Source organism: Pristiophorus japonicus, chromosome 11 (genome assembly GCF_044704955.1).
Source record: "Pristiophorus japonicus isolate sPriJap1 chromosome 11, sPriJap1.hap1, whole genome shotgun sequence".
Lineage (NCBI taxonomy): Eukaryota > Metazoa > Chordata > Chondrichthyes > Pristiophoridae > Pristiophorus > Pristiophorus japonicus.
In genome coordinates, this window is record NC_091987.1 from 75,113,967 (window position 1) to 75,132,965 (window position 18,999).

The window sequence follows — 18,999 nt, forward strand, 5'->3', positions numbered from 1 at the left end:
AATAAATGTATCTTAAAAGTTCCACCGCAAGAAATATGAGACATCAGGAGTGCACTAGAATTTTCAGTTTGATGTTCTTGCATGCTATTGTAAAAATGTACCTTTTTGCTCTCTTTTGTGTGACAAATAGTATTTTGGTTAAGAGAAGCTCCAACAGGTATCCTCTATGCGAGTCGCCCAACATATGTAACTCATCCACTACTACTATTCCTGTAGGGAAAAAAGCAGAAAACCATAATATGAATATAAGGCGCTAGAGTCAGACAATCAAATTGGGAGAAAAATAAAAGAATTGGAATAAGTAGCACAATAAGTCCATTACACCTACTCAATGTTTTTATTCCCTAAAAGGTTTTAGTAAATGCCAAAGGAAGGATTCACAAAACTCACATGGCCACGATAAAAATCCATATTTTGGAGAAAGAAACATAAATTCCCAAATAATATTTGCCAAGATTTTAATCGATTTTTGGTACTTGCTTCACAAAACCCTTCACGAAAATCCAGAATATTGAGATAAAGACTTAACATTTTCTTTCTCTCCCTTACATAGTTTTAAAAGTTTAGAAATGAAGAATTGCATATAAAGATAGAATTTGGAGAGGATGAAATGCGAGCAGAGGTTTCCCTGCTCTGCTGAAAACCTCCTCTATCTCGACCATCAGTGACATCATTGATTCAAGTTTTATAGCCGAGAAGGATTTGCATTCATACAGCAACTACTGGCCCTGAATTTGCGGTCGGAGTCTTCCCGTGGGGAAATGCCTCCGATCTGCAAACAGAAATGCCCGCATATCTGGTGGTCCTGCAGGTACGGTGATTGGCAGATGTATGGAGTGTTCGGATGTACAGAAACCCCATAAGCATGAAAGGGAATACCACCAAAAATACATCGACACATCAAATAAAGAAAAAAAAAACCATTACATATTTAAAATGAATTAAAATGCCATTTAATTAAATATTTAAAACAAAAATTTAATTTTATGAAAAATAAATTTAAATGTTTTAAAGGGGCTAAAAATAAACTCATCTTATTGTACAGGTTTTTTAATGTATAAATGATTAAAAAAAACATTAAAATAACTGTTTGTCAAACACTTATGCTGGTAAAAGCAGGCTTTTACTGGGCAAAAGAATGTCACAGGCATTCGCTGGGCTGAAGTTGGGCAAACTCTCCGCCGACATATACCCTTTTCCCGGGGATGCATTGGATCTGTCAAGAAAATTCTTGACAGTTCACAAGTTCTGGGATGCGCTACAGCCCATGCGAGCACATACACACCTCACACACGCCCGCAAAATACAATCCATTATGTTTCAGAACATGCCAAAGTACGTTCAACGAATCACTTCGGATTACAGTCAGTCACTGTTCTTATGCAGATCAAAATAGCAGCCATTTTGCATAAAGGTCCCTCAAACAGCACAAGATAAATGACCAGTTATTTTTATTGCAATGTTGGTTGAAGAAGGAAAGTTATCCAGGATACTGGGAACATTTTCTTCAAACAGTGCATGGGATCTTCAATATCCTTCCAAAACACTGGGATGGGGCCTCTGTTTAATGGCTCATCCAAAAGATTGGACCATCGACAATGCAGCAATCTCCAAGAACTGCTTTGAAATGTTAGCTCAGATAATGTCCTGGAATACGGTGTGAGCTATAACCTTCTGACACAGAAACAAGAATGCTACCAAGAAACACAGGCCTCACCTGATGAAATTAATAGACAAACAATAAAGATCCACTAGAAAGATATTTTGGACACTCACCGAGCTGGTCCATTTTCTCCTCCTCAATAATTCGGTTGATGAGACCATTTGCTTTCTCAATCGTGCACACAGCTACATCCAGCGATGAAAATCCCCCAGCAGGTGACGTGCTTCCCATATATCCCTCCACTCTCACCATAGCCTCTTGGAATAAGTTCTGAGACAGAGAAATGAAATTATATAGCACCTCATCACATCTCTCATGATGTCCCCAAGAGTTGGCCTTTATTGCAAGGGGGTTGAAGTACAAGAATAACAATTGTACAGGGCTTTGGTGAGACCACACCTGGAGTACTGTACACAATTTTGGTTTCTTTATCTGAGGAAGGATATACTTGCCATAGAGGCTGTGCAACAAAAGGTTCACTAGATGGATTCCTGGGATGAGAGGGATGTCCTATGAGGAGAGATTGAGTAGATTGGGCCTATACTCTATGGAGTTTAGAAGAGTGAGCGGTGATCTCATTCAAACATACAAGGGACTGGGAGAAATTTAGAACTCAGCAGAGGAGGACAAAGGATTTGATTAGGGCAGGGAAAATGGAGTACGAGAAGAAGCTTGCAGGGAACATTAAGGCGGATTGCAAAAGTTTCTATAGGTATGTAAAGAGAAAAAGGTTAGTAAAGACAAACGTAGGTCCCCTGCAGTCAGAATCAGGGGAAGTCATAACTGGGAACAAAGAAATGGCAGACCAATTGAACAAGTACTTTGGTTCGGTATTCACTAAGGAGGACACCAACAACCTTCCGGATATAAAAGGGGTCAGAGGGTCTAGTAAGGAGGAGGAACTGAGGGAAATCTTTATTAGTCGGGAAATTGTGTTGGGGAAATTGATGGGATTAAAGGCCGATAAATCCCCAGGGCCTGATGGACTGCATCCCAGAGTACTTAAGGAGGTGGCCTTGGAAATAGTGGATGCATTGACAGTCATTTTCCAACATTCCATTAACTCTGGATCAGTTCCTATCGAGTGGAGGGTAGCCAATGTAACCCCACTTTTTAAAAAAGGAGGGAGAGAGAAAACAGGGAATTATAGACCGGTCAGCCTGACCTCAGTAGTGGGTAAAATGATGGAATCAATTATTAAGGATGTCATAGCAGTGCATTTGGAAAATGGTGACATGATAGGTCCAAGTCAGCATGGATTTGTGAAAGGGAAATCATGCTGGACAAACCTTCTGGAATTTTTTGAGGATGTTTCCAGTAAAGTGGACAAGGGAGAACCAGTTGATGTGGTATATTTGGACTTTCAGAAGGCTTTCGACAAGGTCCCACACAAGAGATTAATGTGCAAAGTTAAAGCACATGGGATTGGGGGTAGTGTGCTGACGTGGATTGAGAACTGGTTGTCAGACAGGAAGCAAAGAGTAGGAGTAAATGGGTACTTTTCAGAATGGCAGGCAGTGACTAGTGGGGTACCGCAAGGTTCTGTGCTGGGGCCCCAGCTGTTTACATTGTACATTAATGATTTAGACGAGGGGATTAAATGTAGTATCTCCAAATTTGCGGATGACACTAAGTTGGGTGGCAGTGTCAGCTGCGAGGAGGATGCTATGAGGCTGCAGAGTGACTTGGATAGGTTAGGTGAGTGGGCAAATGCATGGCAGATGAAGTATAATGTGGATAAATGTGAGGTTATCCACTTTGGTGGTAAAAACAGAGAGACAGACTATTATCTGAATGGTGACAGATTAGGAAAAGGGGAGGTGCAACGAGACCTGGGTGTCATGGTACATCAGTCATTGAAGGTTGGCATGCAGGTACAGCAGGCGGTTAAGAAAGCAAATGGCATGTTGGCCTTCATAGTGAGGGGATTTGAGTACAGGGGCAGGGAGGTGTTGCTACAGTTGTACAGGGCCTTGGTGAGGCCGCACCTGGAGTATTGTGTACAGTTTTGGTCTCCTAACTTGAGGAAGGACATTCTTGCAATTGAGGGAGTGCAGCGAAGGTTCACCAGACTGATTCCCGGGATGGTGGGACTGACCTATCAAGAAAGACTGGATCAACTGGGCTTGTATTCACTGGAGTTCAGAAGAATGAGAGGGGACCTCATAGAAACGTTTAAAATTCTGACAGGTTTAGACAGGTTAGATGCAGGAAGAATGTTCCCAATGTTGGGGAAGTCCAGAACCAGGGGTCACAGTCTAAGGATAAGGGGTAAGCCATTTAGGACCGAGATGAGGAGAAACTTCTTCACCCAGAGAGTGGTGAACCTGTGGAATTCTCTACCACAGAAAGTAGTTGAGGCCAATTCACTAAATATATTCAAAAGGGAGTTAGATGAAGTCCTTACTACTCGGGGGATCAAGGGGTATGGCGAGAAAGCAGGAAGGGGGTACTGAAGTGCATGTTCAGCCATGAACTCATTGAATGGCGGTGCAGGCTAGAAGGGCTGAATGGCCTACTCCTGCACCTATTTTCTATGTTTTTTTCTATTCTTAAGGGGCTTGACAGAGTAGATGCTGAGAGGTTATTTCCCCTGGTTGGAGAGTCTAGAACTAGGGGGCATAGTCTCAGGATAAGGGATCGGTCATTTAAGTCTGAAAGGAGGAGGAATCCCTTTTTGGCATGGAAGAAAGTCATCCTCGATACGAGGGACTTAAGTCTTCTGGAGTGAGACTTGAACCCACAACCTTCTGATTCTGAGGTGAGAGTGCTACCAACTGAGCTACATCCAACACATTTAGATGCAGAATAAAGCTTTCTCTATTCAGTCTCAGCCCCCGTTAAAAAAAAATAATCTACACTGCACAATGTGAAATTTTCTACTTCCCACACTAGCATTCCTGTGGCTGCTTTACCAATTTGAGACTATTCAACTGATTTTCATGGATCTCTTACAACCATCAGACAAAAGAGACTTGTGCTGGATTAAAATGATTTTCTGTCATTTGTTACAGCACTGAGTTCTGCACTGACCTGCAAGTAATACATTTTCTCCTTTGCCACAGAAACAAACGGCAGGATGAACAGTGCCTTTTTCCTCCTTTCCAGAACTCTCTTTAGAATTAGCAACTCTGCAACAAGTGTCTTTCCAGCACTGGTAGGAGCTACAACACAAAAGAGAATTAGAGCTTAGTTGTTTAGTGCCAAAAGCAAAGTACCAGGAATTGATGTCATCTGTATCACTTCCCTTCACCTCTTCCAATGGATAAATAGGAACAATAGTTTCTTCCAACTAACTGCAATCTGTGTTAAACATACATTTTGATTTCTAAAATGTAACCGCATTTGCAAAATACTAGATGAAATTATAAACTAGTGATTAGTGTGTACTTTTTCCATTAAAATTAGTGAACCGAGGAAAATATAGCTTCTACAATCAAATGTATTCCAAATATAGGAGAGCAGGTGTCTGCCTCTGACAGCTGTTTAGAAAACTCCTTTCAATTCTGGGACATGGAATCAAATCCAGTCCAGACAGAGGAGGGAGCGAAAGTTCTTCTGTACGAATCAACTATGCAGTGGAGTATGAAAATGGAAAATATAATGTACATAGGATTAACCAAGTACTGGGATCTTTCCCCCAGGTCTGAGTAGGTACAACTGTTTTAATTCAATAGAATTTGCACAGAAATAAGAAAGCATGGGACAAGATAATGCTATTCAACTTATCAAACCAATTCCTTCCACAGCCTGTATAATCTTCTGTATCATATTCTTGGGAGATTAACCAAACGTGCAAAGTTCTGTAAAATTTCTTCTGATTCACTCCCCAAAAGCAATCAAGCATAACTCCAGAATATCTGTATGACCGTAGATAAGCAGCATGATATTGCCAAAGTCAAACAGGCAACATGTACACCCATTTATTTATTTCCTCCACCCCCTCAATTTGGAACGTCACTTTCTCATTTTAGGTGACCAATTTGGCAAATAGGTCAAGATCAATTCCCAGACCTCTCCCAATGCAACTCCATCATCAGGCGCCAGATGATGAACAAGAGTACACATCAGGGTTGACTTGTTCTCAGATATTTCTCTGTCGCTGAATTTGAGGAAGCTTTTTCCCTTTCACTTGTCTCTCATGGTGGTCTGATCGAGTTCAGAAACTCAATTTATGGAGAACCACTATTTGAGGCTGTAACCTACTGCAGCATGGTGCTTTTGAGAAGTGCTCTCTTTAACAGCCCTCTATTGCAAATAGATTTTTGATGTTAAATGATTCCTCAGCATCTTGAATTTTCACTGTGGGGGTTCTTGCTCATAGAACAACTCACCTCACACCTGCTGTCTCAAAACAAAATCATTGTAAGAACTAACACCACTATTTGTAAATCTCATCTACAGTGACGAGAAAGCTGCTAATGAATCAGATGCCAGACCCAAAAATTGACTAAATGTTAAAAATAGAAGTGCAAGAACTAAATCAGTGAGATTTTAGCCTTTAAAAATAGTGCAAGCTAACATTACTTGGAAAGCTTTGTGTAAAGTGGTCTAATTGAGCCCTACTTCAATTAACTAAATACTTAAATCAGTTTAAATATTTCAAAGTATTAAGTACCTGAATAGACCAAGTTTCTCCCCTCTAACACACGATGTTGAGTAAGACACTCGGCTTGCCATTCAAAAATGCTCACCACCCCCATGCTCCGATACTTCTCCAGAACTGATTTGGGCAACCCCCAGTTAGACAGCAACAGCATCTCCAATTGCTCGGTGGGGGCAGCTACCTGCCCATATTGCCCTGGAATAAGAGGCAAACAATCCTAAAATATCTGCAGATAAATGTGCAAGACATAACATTTACTGGCAATTACCAACTATGTGATTCAAAATACCTTTACATCAGACGAAAACAGTTAAAATTAACTGTGGTAAAGGAACTCTACACATTTATTACTTAAATGATTAATTACATTATGTATCACCTATGCATGATCTTCAAATACTTTTGACTTGTAATTAGTAAGCTTTACTCTCAACATTTGCTATAAATATTATAGAAGAAAGTACTGTAATGATGGTCACTAAAAGCAACATAACTGGAATATAAATTATATAATGGTGTCCTATACACTCATCAAACAGTATGAGGCTTGGACTCAAATCCTGTCTCTGAATGCATAATCATTCTGACTTGACTAGCAGTACTGTTAAAACACACTATTGATTAACAGCTTCTCAGGGTCGTCACAACTGGCTGATATACATCAGGACATCAGCAATTGACCAAAGACGACACTGAAATGGGGGAGAAAGGGGAAGGGGGTAAAGCGTGAGGTTCCAAGGTCACAGTTGCTAATGTTTGAATTGATCTACCATTTTGGCAGCAAGGCAACACATAGTTACACTTGTATGGCTTGCAAGGTTGCCATTTAAGTGTATTTGCATGCCACATCGCTTTCCACAATTCTGATCACATACCCACCACACAGAGCCAGCTAGATTAAGAATTCTTGGGGCCCTGGCAACCAAGAACATTTGGGGTCCCTCCACAAAACTGCACCCACCCCATCTATTAAAACACAAATGTGTAGTAAAATGCATAAACAGTCGCATAGAATATTTACACATTGCTTTGAGAATAAAACAAATCATATCGCAATATACTATACTGAAATGAAACTGATCCAGTGGCTGTATGCAGTTTTCCTGTGTTATGGTGAGCTTTACCGGGGGCCCCATATTGGCTGAGGCTCTTCGGCAAAGGTCAATGTGTGTTAATTCCCTTCTGCCACCAAACATCACTGTGGAGTCAAAGGACGATTTAATTTTCTGGGCAGTTATTTTAAAATAGTAGTCAGGATAGGGAAGATGGGTGGATGCAGTATTATGATTTCCCTAAAGACTGTCCACTATTTGCAACTGACTGATGGTGGATACCACTGTATACTGTGACTGTCACACAAGGCTAGATGTTGCCCTAATGCACTGTCACCTACAGTTACAGTACTTTTGGAATCTTCAGATCACTCCCCATTTTGAAATATAAATACATATTCTTGTTTTAAGCTTTTCATTTGATAGTTTTTCCTTCTTTCAATCCAACCATGGACATAAATGAAAGCTGAAACATGCATAAAAGGTTACTGCACAAGATAAAAGTTCACGGGGTTGGGGGTAATATATTAGCATGGATAGAGGATTGGCTAAATAACAGAACAGAGAGTCGGGATAAATGGCTCATTCTCTGCTTGGCAACCAGTAACTAGTGGGGTGCCGTAGGGATCAGTGCTGGGACCCTAACTATTTACAATCTATATTAACGACTTGGAAGAAGGGACTAAGTGTAATGTAGCCAAGTTTGCTGACGGTACTTTGTTTTTCCTCCCATCTTTGTGTGAGGAGGACACAAAAAATCTGCAAAAAGTACATAGACAGGTTAAGTGAGTGGGCAAACATTTGGCAGATGGAGTATAATGTTGGAAAGTGTGAGGTCATGCACTTTGGCAGAAAAAAAATCAAAGAGCAAGTTATTATTTAAATGGAGAAAGTTTGCAAAGTGCCGCACTACAGCGGGACCTGGGGGTACTTGTGCATGAAACACAAAAGGCTAGTATGCAGGTACAGCAAGTCATCAGGAAGGCCAATGGTATCTTGGCCTTTACTGCAAAGGGGTTAGAATATAAGAGCAGTGAAGTCTTGCTACAGCTATATAAGGTATTGGTGAGGCCACACTTGGGAGCACTTCGTGCAGTTTTGGTTTCCATTTTTACGAAAGGATATTACTTGCTTTGGAGGTAGTTCAGAGAAGGTTCACTAGGTTGATTCCGGGGAAGAGGGGGTTGACTTATGAGGAAAGGTTGGGCCTCTACTCATTGGAATTCAGAAGAATGAGAGGTGATCTCATCGAAACGCATAAGGTTATGAGGGGGCTTGACAAGGTGGATGCAGAGAGGATGTTTCCACTGATGGGAGAGACTAGAACTAGAGGGCATGATCTTAGAATAAGGGGCCGCCCATTTCAAAGAGATGAGGAGAAATTTCTTCTCTCAGAGGGTTGTAAATCTGTGGAATTCGCTGCCTCAGAGAGCTGTGGAAACTGGGACATTGAATAAATTTAAGACAGAAATAGACAGTTTCTTAAATGATAAGGGGTTATGGGGAGCAGGCAGGGAAGTGGAGCTGAGTCCATGATCAGATCAGCCATGATCTTATTGAATGGCGGAGCATGCTCGAGAGGCCCTATAGCCTACTCCTGCTCCTATTTCTTATGTTCTTATGTTTAAAAAATGATTAGTATTGCATTCCCTCCTGCCCCACTTCCACTGTTTGAATGTGTCCTGTCAACATCGGTGCGGATATTTTTCTTTTGAATCTAACCTAAAATTAAAAGACCTGGGTCTTGGAGCAGTGGAACTTTTGACCTTGGAACATGAAGGAAAGTAATCCTGATGGAGGAACATAAGGAAATGTAAAGGCAAAGGGGCCTGACAAATTTGCACCTTTCAACAATCCCTCAAAAATAAGAAACTATTGGAATCTCAAATGCATGCCTCAGAAAGCAGATCATGACTGAACCAGAGATAGATCTGGTAAAAAAAATAGCCATCACACACTATGACAGCAGATGGGTGCCCAAGTGCTTACTTTCAAAGATGTTGAAAAAAATGGCTAGCAAATTTGTTTCTCATAAGAATTAATGGAGGAAAGTTTTAGGTTTTATTTTGTATTGTTTCATTTGCTTATGTAATATACACTGTACCTGTTGTTGTCAGGGACTCGCTGAGTTTGCTGCCATCTAACAGACTTTGAGTGAGGCCATGAGGAGGTGTCAGCACAGGCAAGGAACAATTGGATTGAAAAAGCAGTTTCTTTTGCAACAGATTTTGGCAGTTAGGACTAAGTATGATGGAACATCTTGAAGTTTCCAAAGTTCTATCTAGCCCGTGTGAGGTTCGAACCTGCCTTTTAATCACAGGTCCTGCTTTTTGAAACTTCTGACCACGAGATGGATGTTGGCCTCCATTTATGGCAGACGAACACTTGTGAGAAACCATTACTTTCTTTGCAGTAGGGCATGCTGAAGTATCTGAATCGTTGATAGAAAAAGGCCTTTCCCTCTTGTGTCTGTTGACCAGCTCGAATGTGCTTCCGCTACTCAGGGTGACATTGCCCTGAAGTCCACAGTTCTGCAGAGTACTTATGCCTTTTTCCTTACAGACACTATATAATGGCTTATTGAACAAATCATGGACAGTCTCTGTAATTACCGATGAACTCTTAGTCTTTTCAGGAGCTGCAATTCTTTGCAATGTCTTCTGGTTCACACTGCTACTACTACATTCCCTTGCTGTAGAATTTCCTGTACTTGAGCACTTCTTGGCTTCACTAAAAAGATCAAACTGATTTACTTCTTCAGTTGTGTCTCCATCAGAATTGGAGGTTGCCTTAGTATTGTTCAAATGTATGGCTTTTAAAGCATCTTCTCTTGGAATTCCAGCACTCCAGTTTTTTTCAAGATCCAATGCAGCTTGTATAAGTTCATCATCTAGTGTTAAGGATGAATCAGGAACAAAGCCAGGACTCCTAAGTGATGGCTCGACATTAGCAGGGACCTGAAATAAAACATAAGCATATGAAGACATGTTTTCTTATACATCATCCAGAGGCTGAAACTTCCACTGCTCAGGGATCTATTTTAGGTTCCTTTCCAGGTTCAGCCCTTCCTCCTGGTGCCCTTCGGCCTAACTCTCGTAAGTGGTCCCCTTTTATGCCACTTTTGAGGGCGGTTACAGGGGTCGATATTGACATAGGTATCTACCCTATTGGGGTCTTTCTAAAGGGTGGGTGGCCAGTAGGGCATCGAGATTCTTTCAGGGTCTATGTTAAGGCCTGAACCAAAGGATTTCCCCAAAATCCACAACAAAATATTGAAATACTTAGCAGGTCCATTAGTACCAGCAACAGAAACAAGAAGTTAATATTTCAGGTGTAACTCTTGCAACTTGACGATGCTATATGACCTGTTGTGTTTTTTCAACATTTTCTGTTTTATTTTCAAGTTCCAGCATTTGCAGCCGATTTTCTTTTTATTCATACCCTCTAAAATTCAACTGTACAGTGGCATAAGATTGTTCTGCATAGTCCAGTATTCAATTTCTACCAGTAAATGGATGTTAGCAGTTTACATATTTATCTTTTAATGTCTAGAGCAGAGTAAAATCCAATATCCATTTGGAAACAGTGTTAGTGATAGAGTGACCATTTTTTGCCACTTGAGGGCATTGAAAGCTATAAGTATTTATAACACTCATTTAGGAGGCTTCAAAAGGAAGAAACACAGTAAAAGTAATTGTATTGTATCTTTACACTCTTCTCTGCCACAAGGCAACGCGTTATTGGGTCTTTCAAAACTACCGCATCTAAATTTCCTTTTTCATATTTCATGCAGTACTGTAACTAGCTACTGGCATCGAAAAGAACATATCCAAGTTTCTTGTAAATCAATCTAATATTACTACATTGACCACTTTAAGTGACAGTTTAGTCTATTGTCTACAACTTACATTTATACAGCAATCCACCTCTAAGGAAATGTTTTAATGTTTTACAGGGAGCAAAAAAGTGGACTCAAAATTGGAGAAAGGGAGGAAAAAGCGAATCAGGGAGAGGGCAAAAGGCATGTTCAATAAGGTTTTGAAGGCGACTTTTGATGGTAGGGAGGAGGTAGCAAGGCAATGTTGGGAGAGTTCCAGGTGGAAAGAATAGCTATCGATAGTAAAGCATATTACAAGATGAAGGGATTGACTTATGAAGAAAGGTTGAGCAGGTTGGGCCTATGCTCATTGGAGTTTAGAAGAATGAGAGGTGATCTTATTGAAACATATAAGATACTGATGGGACTCAACAAGGTAGATGCAGAGAGGATGTTTCCCCTCGTGGGAGAATCTAGAAATAGGGGGCATAGTTTCAGAATAAAGGGTCGCCCATTTAGAACTGAAATGAGGAGGAATTTCTTCTCTCAGAGAGTCGTAAATCTGTGGAATTCTTTGCCTCAGAGAGCTGCGGAAGTTGGGTCATAGAATATATTTAAGGTGGAGATAGACAAATTTTTAAGCGATAAGGGAGTAAAGGATTATGGGGAGCAGGTTGGGAAGTGGAGCTGAGCCAATGATCAGATCAGCCATGATCTTATTAAATGGTGGAGCAGGCCCGAGGGGCCAGATGGCCTACTTCTGCTCCTATTTCTTATGTTCTTATGTTCTAAGTAGATATCCAGTACTAGAAGAAAGGATGAAGCATGCAGGATTATATGACTGAAGATGATTCCTTCGGTTGGATGGAACAAGGCTGTGATTGGACTTGAACATGAGCACGAGGATCTTGAACTCATTCACATGCCCAGAGAAGTGTGGAACTTGACAAAGATAGGGCGATGGAAGTGCAGGGCTTTGTGCATGTGAGGGCATGGCTACCAAGTTCTGAATTAATCAGAGCTTTTGAAGGATGCAGGAGGGGAGAACAGCTAGGAAAACATGGGGGAAGTCAAGCCTTGAGGTAATGTTGGCATAGATTAGAGTTTCGGAAGTAGGTAAAAGTAGGGGCATTGATGGACAACGTTCCAGAGCTGAACGGAGGCAGTTTTGGTGACCATGCCAATGTGGAGCAGGAATCGCAGTTTGGGATCAAACTGGATGCCAAGGTTCCACCACAATTTGCTGAAAGGCAAATCTTACTCTTTTCTTCATTTGATCCAACTTGTCATCATACCCACGTGTTATATGCTCTTCATCTAATGATTATCAAGGGATTAATCACCATCTTAATCCATCCATCCACCAATTTAAATACTTGATAATGTTTCTTGCTTGATCATCTTTGTTTTAATGACAATAATTAGGCTCCTTCTATCTTACATCATACAGAAATACAAGCCCAAAAATCGTGCAAGTGCTCTCTACAGCAAAACCTACCTTGATGCAGGTCCCATCGGCGCGATTTTCTTTGCCATCTGAATCTCGCGTGTGATCTCGCTGCTGTAAGCGGCCTGAGCGGCGAAGGGTTAGCAATTGTGAATCAACTGTGCTGGATGCATAGGAACAAAATCACACAAAAGTCCTGAGTTAGCTCTTGCACTAATCCGTATAATGGAACATGGACTCAAGATAGATGCATATACCACCAGGGGAAAAGCAGAGAATTCCAATGTACATCATCACTCATCCATTCAGAGACACGGATCTTTCATTCAATTCAGAAATGTGTATAGGGAATTGTAGCAAGATCTGACAATACAGAACTACTAAAATTACAACCATTATAAGTAGACTAGTAGTAACCTCTAGATGAGTGATGTCCCTACTTTTACTCACTTATGAAACTCTAATCTATGCCAACATTACCTCAAGGCTTGACTTCTCCCATGTTTTCCTTGCTGTTCTCCCTATCTGACTTGACAGATTCAAAGCCTTGTTTCAACCTGCTTTGACTTCCCCAGGCCCCAATCACATGGTTTTCTGTTCTCCCTCAAAAAACACATTTTTGTCATTATCATTAAGTTTAAATCTCATATTCCTTAGCAGCAGTAAACATTTGCTGTTTGGCGTGAGATTTTTTGAAGCACGAAAGGGAAGCAGAATTCAAATTTCAGCGCATCTTCTTACATTCATGAATTCCACAAAATTATATTTTATGGGCTGAAAATGCCAAATGCTTTTGTGATTTAAAAGTTAGCTTCTAAGGGGTAGTATATAGTATAGTGTGTAGGTTACTGGACTAGTAATACAGAGGCCTGGACTAATAATCCAAAGAACATGAGTTCAAATCCCACCATGACTTCAGTTTAAAATATCTGGAAATAAAAAGTTGCTGTGAAGCAGTCAGTTTATCCTAAAGAAAACACTGGTTCACTAATGTCTTTTTCGGGAAGGAAACTTGCTATTACCTACCCCGTCCAGACTATAGGTGACTCCAGTCGCACACCAACGTAGTTAACTCTTGAATGCCCTCTGAAGTGGCGTGGCAAGCCAGTTAGGGATCGACAATAAATGCCTGCCTTGCCAGCATTCCGACATTCCAAGGAATATTTTTTTTTAAGTGTTTCTTACCATTGCTTTCTAATAGAGACTCGATGTTGTCCCATAAATCTTTGCTGGCACTTGATGGCTGGAGTGGTTTCTTTGTTGGTCATGTCTGCAGATTTGAGCCGTAAACTCTTAGGCTGCTCAACACGGCGTTTTTGACACCAAGTCTCCGAAAGTCTTTTCATTTTCACCCTTGACTTCCAAAAGGACTACATTCCATACAGAATATAAACACATTTTTACCTCTCTCTCTTTCCATATTTATATCGGCACATCAATAAATTAATTTCAATGGATCATATTTAATTTGCCGTTCACTGCATTCGAACAATAAAAACAATTTTACATTTCAAATTCACAGCCCGCGCCTGTCAGTTTCACTTGCACTGCTTTCGTTGTTCCTTGAAACCGTTCAATCTGTATTTTATGTATTTCTAGTTTTTTAAGTTATATTGTTCAGATTTTTTTAAAAAGGTAACTTGTCAAAGCCTCCGACAACAGTCAGTTTCAGTGAATATTTCACAATATGAACACCTCGGGGCAGTGTGTTAAACTGAAGCGGGGCTGCTCGCTGAGGTTGCCCGAGACACCGGAGCGCAGCGTGGTGTTTAATGTTTAATGTGAAGCCCGGCCCCAGGATCCAGGACCCGCACTTGGTCAGTTTCAAACACACCGCCACCGACAGCAAGCAGACCAGAAGCGGAACCAGTTCCGCCGCTCATACCGTCCCCCGCAGTGGCCTTCTTCCCCCGACCGTATTCAGTGTCCCCGCTGAAACTTTCCGTCAAAAATAAGTTCAGTTGTAACTATCACCCGCCCCGGTTCCAATTTGCAAACCTTCCCTGCTCGGGAAGATTTTCTGAGAAGTTTACACCTCCGTCCGGGAAATTCGCCCCAAACTTGGCTGCAATGATCAGGGGCGCTATATCCGGCTTTACAAACATGTGCCCGGCCGACCCAACCGAAACCCGCCGTGCAAAAAACGCGGCTATAACTGCCGAGCCCAGCCGAATGTTTAAGACACGGCACCATATGTTCGCACAGGCAGCAGTTCCACCTGTGCACTTTGAGCAGAGCGGGAAAATAGAGGAGCAGGAAAGACGCCAAAGGGCACGACGCTTTTCAGCCACGGCCGCCGAGGCACTGATAAAGGCCATAGAGAGGAGGTGGTCTGCCTTGCATCCTACTGAAGGAAGGAGGCCTGTGCCAAGAGTGCTTCTAAGGATTTGGAGGGAGATTGCACAGGAGGTCTCGGCGAGAGACACGGTGCCTCGAACTGCGACCCAATGTCGCAAGAAGTTTAACGACTTCACGAGGGTCACTATGGTGAGTACCCTTTCCATTAATGCACCCCCCTGCCATGATTGCAAGATCAGTATCTCACACAATGTAAAGTCTTTGAGGAAGCTGCGCCTTCTCTCTGTGTTCCAGGCCATGGTGTGGGTTGGTGAAGCCACCTGAAAGCTGGAGGCTCAGTTCACCAACTATGCCTTGCACATTCAGGCGGCGTGGACCCGCTTATCCCCTATTCATTCTCGCCTCTCCTCGCACTACCATTTGACTTGATAGGCGTTTGCCAAACGTCACCTTCAGCCACAATCCTAGGTGGCTCTCACCTCCTCCCACCTTTCCCACATGCTCTCTGCGCAGTCACGCAGATTATAATGCACATTGTTACACTTCCAGACAGGAGCAGCTATCCTACTATGGAAGGCACATGTAGCACACGATGAGCTGCACGCTCACTCACACCTCCTTGTTCTTTTGTAGGCGAAATTGGCGCACAATCGCCGGGAGCAACAGCGGACCGGAGGTGGAGAGCCTGATCTTCAGGACCTCACTGAGGTGGAGCAGCGAGTATCAGCCCTCATGGGTACCACAGTTCGCGCAGTGACGTCAGCCGCGGTAGAGCCCCCTATGGGTAGTGACGGTATGTGAATGGCGTTAGTGGTTTATGTGAGTTCCTTGACCCCTACCTCCTTTACATATATATGTCCAATGCCACCTTCCTCTTATCTCCCTGCCCCCTCCACTGCTGCTAACCACACGTCCGTTACTTTGTGCTTACAGATGATCAGCCAGAAGTGCAGCAGCCTGCCTCTGAACCGTTAACATCAGGCAACGGGGGAGATGACGAGGGAGAGGACGACAGTATGCTCATTAAGCAGGAGACGCCATTAGTCCCACCGAATGGGGACACCACACCAGTGGAAGAGTTGAAATTTGAGGGGTTTGAGGACTCTGAGACTCCTGGCCCCATTGGTCTACAGCAACGCCCAGCGGGAGAGGAAGCTCTGAGGCCAGCACCCCAGTGGGTGAGTCGGCCCAGGAGTCCCGCTGAGAGACAGGCAGATGTGGAACTGGACTTGGTGGCTATGACCAGGGAGATCACGCAAATGCACCACGACCTCATGGGTGTATTGGGTAGAGTCCCACAGAGCAACGATGCACTGGCTGAGAGTGTGGCGGAGGCTACCTCAAGCATTGCCCGTGCCTCTCCGGAGTCCAACGAGCCCATCCTTGCCCACTCACAGAGGGAGATGGGCTCAGTGAGCGATAGCGGAGTCCCAGAGGGGATGGTGCATGCCATGGTTGACGTGGCAGCAGCAATTGCATCACAGGCCCAAGCCACGCGAGAACTTCGTGATGTGATGCTGTCAGTGATTGCTGGCATGAACTCGCAGACTGCTGCGTTTCAGTCTCAGTGTAATGCCATGCAATCACTGACTGCTGTCATCCTCTCTGTCTTCCCCACAGTCCGACGGGGAAGTGATGGTGCTGAAGCAGGCCAGCAATTTGTGCTCACACGTTGTGCTGACTCTCCACCTCGTGTGAGTGGCAGTAGGCCCGTGAAAGTGGAAGGTGCTCAAGATGACAGCATTCTGGCTCCCACCACTGCCACTCCACCATTGCACGTACTGCAGTCAACATCCAAGCCATCACAGACTGCTGTCGCTGATTCTGATGCAATGGAGTCCGCACCCGGGCTTCCCAGGTCCAGAGCTGGTCCAGGGCCTCCTGCTAGGCTGTCAGTACTGTCTGCCCCACAGCAGCCCTCAAGCAGCGTTGCTGAAGGCACTGAGGCCACATTGAGGAGAAGCACCAGGTGTGGGAGGGGGTGTAAAGGTGAGGGGTGGGAAATGCCAGGCAAAGTCTGAGTGACCACTTTGCTCACCATGGACAGATGTAATCCCAATGTAAATAATGGCTGTAAATATGTTGTTACCTTGTTGCACTTCATTGTGCTTGATGGTGCTTGAATGGTACGTTGTGTTTTGTTACTTGCTGGTGGGGGCGGTGGGTGGTTCTGTTGGTTAAGGCGACGAAACTGGTGTCTAGTAAAATGTTACTTTAACCGTTTTGCATTGGCATCTTGTTCATTGTACGGAGTGTTTCCAGACAACGACTAAATGCTGCGCGTGGGGGTGGTGGGGGGGGGGAGCGGGGAGACGACGGGAGGGAAGGGGGGGAAACGACGAGAAGGGAGGTGGGGAGATGACACGACGGGAGGGGAGGGGGGGAGACACCGGGACGGGAGGGATACGACGGGAAGGAGGCGGGGGAGACGACGGGAGGGAAGGGAGAGGCAAGGAGAGGGGGGCAGACATACAAAAGAACATAAGAACTAGGAGCAAGAGTAGGCCATTTGACCCCTCGAGCCCCGACTAGTTACTGTTTGCCAACCAGAAAATGGCCCATTTATCCTGACTTTCTGTTAGTTAGCTAATCCTCTATCCATATTACCTCCAATCCCGTGAACTTTTATCTTGTGCAGTAACTTTCTATGTGGCACCTTATCAAATGCCTTCTGGAAATCCAAATTCACCACATCCACTGGTTCCCCATTATCCACCCTGCTCGGTACATCCTCAAAGAACCCCAGCAAATTTGTCAAACATGATTCCCCTTTCATAAAACCATGCTGACTCTGCTTGATTGAATTATGCTTTTCCAAATATCCTGCTACTGCTTCCTTAATAGACCTCGTCAAAGAGACCACGGGAGGGACGGGAGGGGAGGGAGGGGAGGGGAGGGGGGACAGACGAAGGGAGGGGAGGGGAGGTGGGGGGGAAAAAGACTATGGGAGGGGCAGCAGACGAGGGGGGGGCGGGGGGAGACCACGGGAGGGGAGGGCGCAGCAGACGATGGGAGGAGAGATGGGGGGGTTGATGACGGGAGGGGCGTGACACACATACGCTGACTGATATGCATGCACACAGAGACGCACACACAGACTGACACAAGGCACAGAGCACAGGACACTCTGTGTGTGCGTGCGTCACTCTATGCAGAGAGGATGTTTCCACTGATGGGGGAGCCTAGAACTAGGGGGCATAAACTTAGAATAAAGGGCCGTCCATTTAAAAATGAGATGAGGAAGAATTTCTTCTTTCAGAGGGTTGTAAATCTGTGGAATTTGCTGCCTCCGAGACTGGAAACTGGGTCATTGAATAAATTTAAGACAGAGATAGACAGTTTCTTAACCGATTCTTAACCTGAACTTAAGGAAAGGTAACTTCGATGGTATGAGATGTGAATTGGCTAGGATAGACTGACGAATGATACTTAAAGGGTTGACAGTGGATAGGCAATGGCAAACATTTAAAGATCACATGAATGAACTTCAATAATTATACATCGACGTCTGGAGTAAAAATAAAACTGGGAAGGTGGCTCAATCGTGGCTAACAAGGGAAATTAAGGATAGTGTTACATCCAAGGAAGAGGCATATAAATTGGCCAGAAAAAGCAGCAAACCTGAGGATTGGGAGAATTTTATAATTCAGCAGAAGAGGACAAAGGGTTTAATTAGCAGGGGGAAAATAGAGTATGAGAGGAAGCTTGCTGGGAAGATAAAAACTGACTGCAAAAGCTTCTATAGATATGTGAAGAGAAAAAGATTAGTGAAGACAAACGTAGGTCCCTTGCAGAAAGATTCAGGTGAATTTATAATGGGGAATAAAGAAATGGCAGACCAGTTGAACAAATACTTTGGTTCTGTCTTCACTAAGGAAGACACGAATAACCTTCTGGAAATACTAGGAAACCGAGGGTCTAGTGAGAAGGAGGAACTGAAGGAAATCCTTATTAGGCGGGAAATTGTGTTGGGGAAATTGATGGGATTGAAGGCCGATAAATCCCCAAGGCCTGATAGTCTGCATCCCAGAGTACTTAAGGAAGTGGCCCTAGAAATAATGGATGCATTGGTGATCATTTTCCAACAGTCTATTGACTCTGGATCAGTTCCTATGG

The 18,999-nt window shown here is 43.4% G+C and overlaps 2 protein-coding genes across 3 annotated transcripts in view; one reads left to right on the forward strand and one right to left on the reverse strand.

Moving 5' to 3' along the window:
- The window catches only part of polq (polymerase (DNA directed), theta), a 140,193-nt gene extending 125,804 nt beyond the window's left edge, over nucleotides 1–14,389 (reverse strand). Inside the window, exons 1-8 of one of the 2 annotated variants that reach the window (XM_070893556.1) lie at nucleotides 14,093–14,389; nucleotides 13,771–13,955; nucleotides 12,637–12,748; nucleotides 9,426–10,278; nucleotides 6,282–6,464; nucleotides 4,697–4,827; nucleotides 1,777–1,933; nucleotides 102–210 (exon numbers count right to left, since the gene is read on the reverse strand). In XM_070893556.1, the coding sequence (XP_070749657.1) occupies nucleotides 102–210; nucleotides 1,777–1,933; nucleotides 4,697–4,827; nucleotides 6,282–6,464; nucleotides 9,426–10,278; nucleotides 12,637–12,748; nucleotides 13,771–13,931 (1,706 nt within the window). In that variant the 5' untranslated portion in view covers nucleotides 13,932–13,955; nucleotides 14,093–14,389. Of the gene's footprint in view, nucleotides 1–101; nucleotides 211–1,776; nucleotides 1,934–4,696; nucleotides 4,828–6,281; nucleotides 6,465–9,425; nucleotides 10,279–12,636; nucleotides 12,749–13,770 lie in introns of both variants that reach the window. The other variant, XM_070893555.1, reaches the window with a different exon arrangement.
- On the forward strand, nucleotides 14,378–17,075 carry LOC139276088 (uncharacterized). The gene is made up of 3 exons (XM_070893557.1): nucleotides 14,378–15,072; nucleotides 15,517–15,676; nucleotides 15,817–17,075. Exons 1-3 carry the CDS (start codon nucleotides 14,656–14,658, stop codon nucleotides 16,902–16,904), a joined length of 1,665 nt encoding a protein of 554 aa, XP_070749658.1. The 5' UTR covers nucleotides 14,378–14,655; the 3' UTR covers nucleotides 16,905–17,075.
- The last annotated feature ends 1,924 nt before the right edge of the window (nucleotides 17,076–18,999 follow it).

Excerpts from the sequence above, each read along its gene's own strand:
- LOC139276088 (XM_070893557.1), top strand. The coding sequence starts at position 14,656 with ATGATCAGGGGCGCTATATCCGGCTTTACAAACATGTGCCCGGCCGAC. Across the intron at positions 15,073-15,516 it reads ACTTCACGAGGGTCACTATG|GCGAAATTGGCGCACAATCG; the intron begins GTGAGTACCCTT and ends GTTCTTTTGTAG. Across the intron at positions 15,677-15,816 it reads GCCCCCTATGGGTAGTGACG|ATGATCAGCCAGAAGTGCAG; the intron begins GTATGTGAATGG and ends TTGTGCTTACAG.